This window comes from Sesamum indicum, linkage group LG3, assembly GCF_000512975.1.
Source record: "Sesamum indicum cultivar Zhongzhi No. 13 linkage group LG3, S_indicum_v1.0, whole genome shotgun sequence".
NCBI lineage: Eukaryota > Viridiplantae > Streptophyta > Magnoliopsida > Lamiales > Pedaliaceae > Sesamum > Sesamum indicum.
This window is the reverse complement of record NC_026147.1, coordinates 10,151,623-10,161,894: the sequence shown is the minus strand read 5'-3', so window position 1 is coordinate 10,161,894 and position 10,272 is coordinate 10,151,623. Positions and strand designations below refer to the sequence as shown.

General features: G+C 36.0%; 1 protein-coding gene across 2 annotated transcripts; it reads left to right on the top strand.

Annotated features, from left to right (window-relative positions):
* On the top strand, positions 7,526-10,267 carry LOC105157958 (the record flags this gene model as incomplete). 2 transcript variants are annotated; one of them, XM_011074515.2, is given in 3 exon segments in its annotated part: positions 7,526-7,803; positions 8,168-8,290; positions 10,092-10,267. In XM_011074515.2, coding segments are annotated over 3 exon segments (528 nt in total). In that variant the 5' UTR covers positions 7,526-7,562.

The window sequence follows — 10,272 nt, the reverse complement described above, 5'->3', positions numbered from 1 at the left end:
TGTTTTTTTCTCTTAAAAGCTTTCCTAGTATTTGGATTTGTATTTTGAGTGTTTTGTTTTGGTGTTTTGGAGATGGAGAGATAAAAATAGAGATAAATAAGTGTGTGTTGGAGATAGATGGTATGTTTGATTTGTGTTTTGAGGTAATTTAAAAGATTTTAAAATAAATGGTGTAAGTTTGATGTTGGAATTTGGGAGACTAAAATTATTGTTCATTGTCAAATCATATCTTTATATATATATAAGTATGTATATATAAATATTGTATGTTTAATGTTGTATTTTTGGGAGACAAAAAAATATTGCTCATTATCAAATTATGTATTTTTTATATTATATGTATATAAGCGTATATATATATTATATATAAAAAGTTGAAAAATAAAAAAACACAAATAAGTGTAAAAAATATAAAAATAAATATTGGTTGTGTTCTATTTTGCTTACGGAAATGCCAAAATATGAAACCAAACATAGGGTTTATTTTCTGCATTTGGGGGCTTATGAACCAGTTGACCATGCCATCATCGGATGTCCAACGGCACCTCATTAGTGCAAAATGCTCGAGGGGTCTTGCGACCGGACCTGCCAAGTACAACGCCCTCCATAGCTTACTAGCTGTTATGTGCTGGGATTAACAATTACAAGCCGTTATGTGTTGGGATTAACAATTAAGTCGTTGGATCACATATGATGATGTTATTAACATCAGAGGTATGGTTATAAACATTTAAAACATCTTATAAATGATTATGAGATATTACAAAGTTTTTGGTAAAATTTTCTTTCTAAAAACAGAGCTTATAAGCTCAAAAATAAACTATTAGGAACTTATAAGCTTGTTTATAAGAAGTTCTTAATTTCTTTGTAAAATTCTAACCAAATTTTTTAAATTAATTATAAATTTATAATTACTAAAATCTTGTAAATTCTATTAAAAAAATTCAAGAATCTTATTTTGAAATAATTTCTAATACTTTATAAAATTAAAAAAAATCTTTTATAAAGTGTCGGAGTTCATAAGATATTTCGACCATAATTTTTGCACATTAGAATGTAGACAAATCATTAGGGTTAAAATTGGCTTATTTATTTTAAAAAAAAATTATATTTACACCCCTTACCTATTGTCTTTTTACACAAACTATCCCTATCTTTTGAAAAATTACAGAAACCATCCCGACAACCTTTAAAATCCAAAAATGCCTATATTGACTAGGTCAACTTTTAAAATAATTTTTTAAGGACAAAAATATCTTTAGAGGTGTTTCTGTAATTATCAAAATGCAGAAAATGTGTCGAAATAATATTTACGAAGATGAGTAATATGATCAAGATGTATATTTTTATTATTTATATCAATTTTTAATTTAAATTATTTTACTAATTTTTTATTGAATCTCTATAAAATGCACCTTTTAATAATTAAAATATTAAATTATTCAATTAAAATATAAATAAAATTAGTTAATAAATTAAAAAATGATCACACTTATATAAATTATTAAATTAAAAAATTGGTTATCCTCTATTTTTATTTATAACTAAGTTTTACTAAAATAAAAATTAAAATAATTTATGTAGTTTATAAATTTAATTAGAATTAATAAAATAAATTAATTAATTTATTTAAAAGATATTTTAATAAAAGGGGGAATGGTGGATATATGAACATGGTTTATAGTTGGTGACAAGAAAGTATTAAAGGTGATACAGCGCATTGAAATTGGTGGTCAGTGGTGTAGGATGGAAACTAAGTGTAGTGCTTGAATACATGATGTCGTCATTCTGGTGAAAAAAATGTGATCTTGTGTTTGGAGCTTACATTAATTTCTGCCAACTCTCTGTTACCCATCACAAGTTGTTAAATTTCAAACATTCAAAATAAAAATGAATGCAAGAACAAGTTATTGAAGAGAAAATCCTCTTCAGTTTTCTGTAATATGATTCATCATTCAAAAATAAAGATATACAAGGGTTTAAATATACAATGCGCGTAACAACCCCAACTAACTAACTAAATTTATTACATAAAAGACAAAAAAATCAATTAAGAAGAATCTTATCCCGTGTTTAACAAATCTGTAGACGTGGCATGTACGGCCTCATGGAATGTTGCACTGCGAACTACTTATGATCCGCAGGGTCAAGTGCGACCTCGCGATGACTGTCAAGGACTACGATCTCAATGAATGCGACCTGGTGCTCGACCTCAAGATCACAGGTCCGAGTCCCAGAGGTAGTATTCTCAACAGCCCCCCCACAAGTTGGACGTGGCTCGAATGATAACAAGCCCAACTTAGAAAGCATGTTGGTGAAGTTGGAAACATGCAGGATTTTAGTGAACAGATCAGCGAGCTGTAATGAACTTTGCACAAAGGAAGGTGAGATGAGGCCCTCCTTGTAGGGGTCACGAACTAAGTGACAGTCTAACTTGATATGCTTATTCGTTCATGGAACAAAGGGTTGGCCAAAATGTGTAATGTCGTTTTGTTATCACAGAAGAGATCGATGGGCATAGGAACAGTAAGACCACGATCAGTAAGGATGTACGTGAGCCACCTTAGTTCGCAGACAGTGGCAGCAAGACTCTGATATTCCGCCTCAGGAGACGACCTGGAGATGGTAACTTGTTTCTTAGTCTTCCAAGATACTAAGGCTGGTCCAAGGAATATGCAAAAATCGGTGAGCAAGCATCTAGAATCTGCGCAGGAGGCCCAATCCGCATCGCAATAGGCCTTCAACACCAAAGAGTTATGTGAAGGGAAGAACAACCCTTTCGAAGGACAACATTTGAGGTAGCGAACTACGTGTATAGCAGCACACTAGTGCGAATCACAGGGATGTGTAAGAAATTGGCTGAGGTGTTGGACAGAGTATGAGATGTCTGGACGAGTAAAACCCAGGTATAGTAAACGTCCCACAAGACGTCGATATGAATCAGGATTAGAAAGCGGTGTATCAGTGGTGGATCGCAATTTCAAGCCCTGAAGTAGAGGTGTGGAGGTCGACTTAGCTTGACTGAGGCCTATATCTCGAATGATGTCCAGGATATACTTAGTCTGTGAAACATACAGACCCTCCGTACCGCGAGCAATTTCCAGTCCAAGAAAATAACGAGAGTCACCAATATCCTTGATAGTGAACAGGTTGTCTAGATAATCTTTCACCTCTTGAATTCCTGACAAGGAAGGTCCTGTAAGTAATATGTCATCCACGTAAACCACAAGTGCCAAGGGACCTATAGGGGTATGCTTAATGAAGAGACAATGATTATGGGCTGATTGATGAAAATCATAGGCGGTGATACGGTGTGTGAATTCCACATTCCACTGGCGGGACGCTTGCTTCAGCTCATATAGCGATCTTTCTAGTTTTAAACCAGGTGAGGGGCTATAGTGTATCCTTCAGGTGGAGTCATATAGATGTCTTCGTCCAAATGCCTGTGTAAGAAGGCATTATTGATATCAAGCTGCTGTAGAGGCCATCCACGAGCTGCAGTTGCAGCAAGAAATAGTCGCACTGTGACAGTCTTAGCGATCGGAGAGAAGCTGTCCCTGTAGTCCACCCCTTCAACCTGATTAAAACCCTTTGCCACCAAACGAGCCTTGTGTCTTTCCACCGTGCCATCAGCTTGTAGCTTGGTTTTGTAAACCCATTTGCATCCAATTGCCCGTTTTTCCTCAGGTAATGGAGACAGCGACTAGGTATTGTTTTTCTCCAAGGCATCCAGTTCGCATTGTATTGCATCCCTCCATTCCTGATGCTGGACAGCTTTTGCAAACAACCTGGGCTCCTGCAAAATAGACAACGAGGCCACAAAGGACATATATGCAGTACTATTGAGAAAAAGGCATGAGGTGGATCTACTATGGCATATGAAATCATTTAGCAAGGCAGGTCGCTGTGTATTCCTTATAGATCGACGAAGAGGAGGTGCAGGCGAGGAGCTGGGAGCAGTGGGTGGGAGTATCTGGTGATGAGGAAGAGGAAGGAGAAGTTTGATTTATTAGGGGATTTGTTCGGCCTTCGGGTCAGCGCACAAAAGAGTAACTTTATTATCTCACGGTCAGCTTTGGGGATCCGGGATTTGCTGATTGACCAACTCCACTTCCAAGAGGGACTTCTGCCAATGATGTATTTGGAACTTCCTATTATTTCATCACGACTCACTATTTCGAATTGCCGACCCTTACTGTTAAAAATGGATCAGCTCATAAAAGGATGGGAGGGCACGACTTTATCTTATGCAGGACGAGTACATATTATTAAATCTGTTCTTACTGCCCTTAGTATCTATTGGGCGTCCGCTTTTATTCTACCTAAAGGAATCATTCGAGAGATAGAAAAACGATTGAGTACCTTCTTATGGAAGGGATCATCTGCTCGAGGGTATGCAAAGGTGGCATGGGATTGTGTAGTCCTATTGATGAAAGTGGTCAAGGGATTCAAGATATTGCTACTCTTAACCGCGCACTTATGGGACTCAAATTGTGGCAGATTATTCGCGGCAACTGAGCTTCTATTTGGGTTGATTGGATCTATCATACACGCATGAGAAAGGTTACTATCTGGACGGCCCCTGAGCGAGGGGGTTCTCGGAGTTGAAGGAAACTCCTTCGCTTACGGCCACTTTTTTGGCCTTTTGTTCATTATTTCATAGGGGATGGAACTAATTTTTCACTATGTCACGATCCTTGGCATGATTTTGGTCCACTCATCCAGCAGTTCCCGCAGGGTTCTCGACTTACAAACACTAGGGAGACGGATAAGGTTGCAGTTTTCATTCTAGATGGGCAATGGTGTTGGCCCTCTATCACTGACACTCACTCCCTACAGCTCTTGCATTCCCTTCCACCCATCCACGGAGGGGCTGATCGTATCCTTTGGCAGTCAAGAGATACACAACTAACAGTTGCTATGATGATTCGTTCACTAAGGGTGAAAGGCCCAAGGTAGGTTGGTCTTCACTATTATTAGGCCGCTTCAAAACCCATAGACATGCTTTTGTGTTATGGCTGGCGATAAACTCTCTACTATAAGCCTTGGTTGACTCATCTTAATAGTTTCTGCATACTTTGTTCTAATGGTGCTGATGAGACCCATGATCATTTTTTTCTTTTTGCTGCATTTATTCGCATGGCTGCTTGAGGGTGATTCGACGCACACTTCAGTTCAATTGGTCAAACCGAGCTTGGGCTACTGACGTCTTATGAGCTGCTCGCAAATGGAGAGGCAAACACTATGTTTCTACGGCCTACCACGCTCTTTTGGCCTCGTGTGTGTATCATATATGGCGTGAGTGCAACATTAGGCGATTTGATAGAGTACATAGAGATACACGCACTGTGGGTGCGCTGATGGTTCGAGATGTGCAGCAGATGATTCTTACTGTAGAATTATCTACTGCTATTAGCAATTGTGCGCTTTACCGGTTATGGCAGATTTCTTGGCTTGTCGAGGACACCGCTTAGATTAAGCAATTTGTATTGTACTATTGTACCTTTTTTTTTTACTTAATGAAAATCACCTTTATCGAAAAAAATTTGAAATTGGCAGGTAAGAGTGAGCGGGTGACAGAAGGTTGGTAGATTGGAAACTCCTAGTCGGAGGGCCTGAGAGGGAGGGTAAGAAAGCCTTTAGTTACTAATAAAGGATAACTTCACTTTTAGTTTCCTAACTATACAACTAATTCAGTTTTGGTACCACATGTTTCTGACTTATCAGTCTTGGTACCTAACATTTCTAATTTTCACTTAGTGTTGCTACATGCCATTAGTTTGATCATGAAAAACTACAGTCAAGTACAATTTGGAGGGAAAAAGAGGCGGGATTTCATCAATAAAAGGGCATGTTTGGCAGCTTTAGTGTTCACTATACAAGAGAAAGTTGAGAAAATGGATTTGAGCGAAAATTAGTGAAAAAAATGAGAGGAATGAGGACAAATCAGTTTTCATCTTTCTCAAATTCGAGTACGGGTTCATTTAGTGAGGAAGTTTACGTGGAAAAAGATGTATTATGAGTGTGGAATTGAACTTTTATTAAAGACTTTTTGGACCAAAATAAATCGGAGAAAAATGTTATGGGCATGTCCTAATCACGGGAAAAATTTGAAATTTGTTCTTCTTTATTTTGTTGTTGTTATTATGTACCATTATTTAATTTTTGCTTTTCATTTTTTGTTCACAGAAAAAAGAACATCGGGGAGTGTTTAAATGGTTTGATCGAAAATGAGCCCAAGATCGAACCAAATTATTTCTATTTTTTTTATAAAAGTGAACCATCTTGAAGACGGAATAAATGAGCTCAAATCCAAAGAGGAAAGCTTGGAAGTTAAATTGAAGAAGTGCAAAAGCAGATAAAAATTGCTAGAAAATGAAGGTAACACTTTGAGGAAGAAAAACAAATGCCTTGCTATATGCATTTGTATTCTTGTGTGTTCGTTGTTTGTTATGTTTGGCATCTTGGCCTCTTCGCTCTTCTGTTTTTTTGCTAATTTTTCCTCAATTTTATTGTTTCAACTCTCTCCTGTGTAACGAACACTAAAGCTACCAAACATGTCCTTTATTGATGAAATCCCATATTTTTTTCCTTAAAATTGAGGTTGATAGTTAGTTTTCACGGTTAAACTAACGGCAATACTAATGAAAAATTGATACTTTAGTTACTAAGATTGGTGAGTCGGGAACATGGGCTACCAAAACTGAATAGTGGTATAGTTAAGGTACTAAAAGTGAAAATCATCCCTTACTAATAACTATGGAGCTCTTTTGTTTTATGAGTTAACTGAGCTACACAAGCTAACAAGTATTTGAAAATAAAAGTGAAAAAACAAATTAAAATTTTAGTATTTAAAAAAATAATTTGATAATTAAAGTTTTACAATATATTATAGAAAATTGATTGGAAGTTGCAGATAACTTATATGGGTAAATATCACTTTCCGTATTCAACAATACCACTTATTCAAATTTGATCTCTCAAGTTTCAAACTCATCATATTTAATCCCTACATTTGAAGATTTTATTAAATATGGTTTTTGCCATTAAGAATTTGTTAAAATTAAGGTATTGCCAGAAAAATAAAATTGGAAAAAAAATATATCCTCACGTGCTGATGCGCGTAAGGAGAGAAACCTGAATCTTTTTCATGAAAAAATAATATGATACCACTATATCAATTGTATTTATATATATACATCAAAATTATTAATTAAATAGGAAATAAAAACCACATAATTCACCATAATGATAACTTAAGCATTTGCTAAAAGTCCATTAAAATATTTTCAAATCAAATAATAAGTTTTCAAAGAAATAATGAAAAGGGGTAATTTTTTCAAATATAAGTATTTATAATTATTGTTTATATTAAAATAAATTTTATAATTTTATTTTAAAAAATTAAATTGTATTTATTGTAATTTTGTGGTAAATATTTATTGAAATATTTTCGAACCAAATAATTCAATTTAAAAAAAGTAATAAAACATTACAAACAAGTTATGTAAATAGAAAGAAGGATTTCTTATCCGGCAGTGAACAAAGGAAAGGTGAAATCAATGAGCTCCGAGTCTGGTTCTTCATCACCAAGGAGAGCTCGCAGGGAGAAGGAGGAGGAGCGGCCACGATTCTTTGATTCAAAGGCGAAGAGCATTTGCTGGGCCAATGCTGAAACGGTGCCTGGCCGCCACCCTGAGCGGTGGCGGAAGGACGCCGCCGGCAACATTGTCTGCAAACGCTTCTGCAACTGCCAAGGATGCCTCTGCTTTGAGTATGACCACATCATCCCCTTTTCCAAAGGTCCCTTCTGTTTATTTATCTTCTTTGGCGCAAATGGGGGGAAACTTGACTGATTTCTTTATGTATTTGATTATTTTCCTGGTGAATGATCCTAATTGAGTGGAAGTGCATTGGAGCGTTAGGTGAATTTATCCTTTCTGTAGGTAATTTTGTGTTTCATTGTCAAATATTAGGTCTTGTGTAATAGTTCTCTGATTGGTTTTCAAGATTTTTGAGGGGTGTTGAGGAAATTTTGTTTTCTAGTTCATGAATTGATGCTTTTATGTGGTTGAAATTTCTTGAAATTGGGTGACCATTTGTTTCTGAAGAGTTTATGAGAAGTAGAAACATGAGTTTAAAGGTTGTAAGTTGGTTTTTTCTGCAGGCGGTGAATCAGTTGCAGAGAATTGCCAGATTCTACAGACAAGGGTGAACAGATTAAAATCAGATAAGCAGGAGGTTGATAGTTCCCAGCTGAAAAGCTACTCTTGTGACGTTAAGTTCACCGGTATACATCGCTATTCCTTCCTCCTGCATTCGATTCTCTGTTCAGATGCTGTCGTTCTGGTTAATTGTGTGCTTCCTTGTAGCATCTATAGGAATGCTAGAGAAAAAATAAGTGGTATAGTGATAGTTTCTCGTTGAAGTGACTGATTCTGGGTGTCGGTGAATATATCAAATTGTGGGCAATTGAATTTTTATGTTCTGCAATTAATCAGACATTGTGATATTAAACTTTTCAACTGACTAGGAACTGGAAATATCTTATAACAAAAAAAGATTGATGTAGCTGATTGGATGCTGATAGAGAGAAATGAAAAGTTCACCAAGCAAACTAGATCAGTATTGGGATGATGCTGAGTCGTGTATTCAAGTAGTGGAACAGGTTTACTTCATTTTTATGGAATTGCTCTTCTATATGTAGTATAAATGGTTTAATAATTTTGTGACATCATCATCTTGACCGAGATTCTCAATCTGTAAATGCCTGAGGAGTTTGACATAAGGGAGAAACAATAATCTTATCTGGCTTCTTTGAACTTATTGTATGAGTGAACACCAAGAACGAAGACTCAGTTATCCTTTATGGATTTACTTCTTAAGCTCAACATTATGCAACACAACATAGTAAATAAGTTAGAATTAGAATAATCAAATAAGTTAGTATTTCTATGTTTTATGATCAGACTTGCTTACAGTTTTGTCCATGCAGTGCAATGAGTATTTCAACAACTAATACGTTACCTGAATTTTTGCCCCATTCAAATTTATTCGGTGCGGCACTTTCTTATTTGAACCAAAAGAACAGTGAAATGATTCAAAGAGCTGTTGTAATATAGTTTGGTCCATGATTACTGAACACCCTTTTTGGAGGAACTGAACTTTTATATTGTGAATACTCGATAGTGATTGTGATGATTGTACCTCATGCCTAACCAGTTAGAGTGACTGCGAAGAATTTTCAATTGTTGACAATGAGCAATAGTTCAGAATTTTTCTCTATGCGCTCCTCACATGTAGTAAGATTATCTTCTGAACTTCTCTGCCTTGGTGAAGCTGGATATTGTGTATTGCCTTTGGTTCTTTGAGTTGGTCTCTCCGGCTTTATAAGCTTACCTATTATGTGAATAAGAATATAAAATACCTTCAAATTTAGGGTAAATTACATTGACTCCTCCTCAGGTTAGGTGTAATTACACATACATCCCATAGCTTTCACAAAATTACGAGTACACCCCTTAACATTGTGGTTGTAATTACAAGTACACCCTCTATTCAATAGAAAAAATTTACACAAACACCCCCTTGAGGTACGTTACACTAACATTCCTTTAGGCGGTGTATCTATAACTTATGTAACTTATAAAGAACAAGGGAGGTGTTTGTGTAATTAGGCTTAACCTCAGGGAGTATTTATGTAATTTACCCTAAGATTTATCCAACCTTTCCATCAGTTTCTTGATACTCACAGCACTGTTCGCCACAGTAGCTTTCTGAAACTGAGAATCAGTAAAACGGAACCACAAATTAGATTTGGCAGCTTAAGCTAGACATGCATTAAGATTTTACAATTGGGACAAACTTCACTTTGAAAATTTCAAAATATAATGGAATACAAAATTTGTTTGTTCTATGTAGTAATCAATTCTTTGACCTAGCTATACTTTGTTGGAATATCAAAATTTTTTGTCAGTTCCATTTATTTACTTTGTTAACTAGTCATGTAAACTGTCTTTCTACAGTTTTATTTAGTTCATAGACTGTTTTGGATCCTACTGAAAAAGATGCACTCTACACTTCAACTCCAGACAAGGAGCTTGACATTATCGAAATGGCCGTCTATGGAGATGTTATCAGGCCAGGAAACCAATGCCGTTGCAGAACAGTTGCTGAAATGCTTGGCATGTATAAGTCAAAAGACCAGATGGCTGCTTGCAAGTTGCCCTACAATGACGACTCCTCGCAGCTGTGAAGGATTTAAAAAACCCA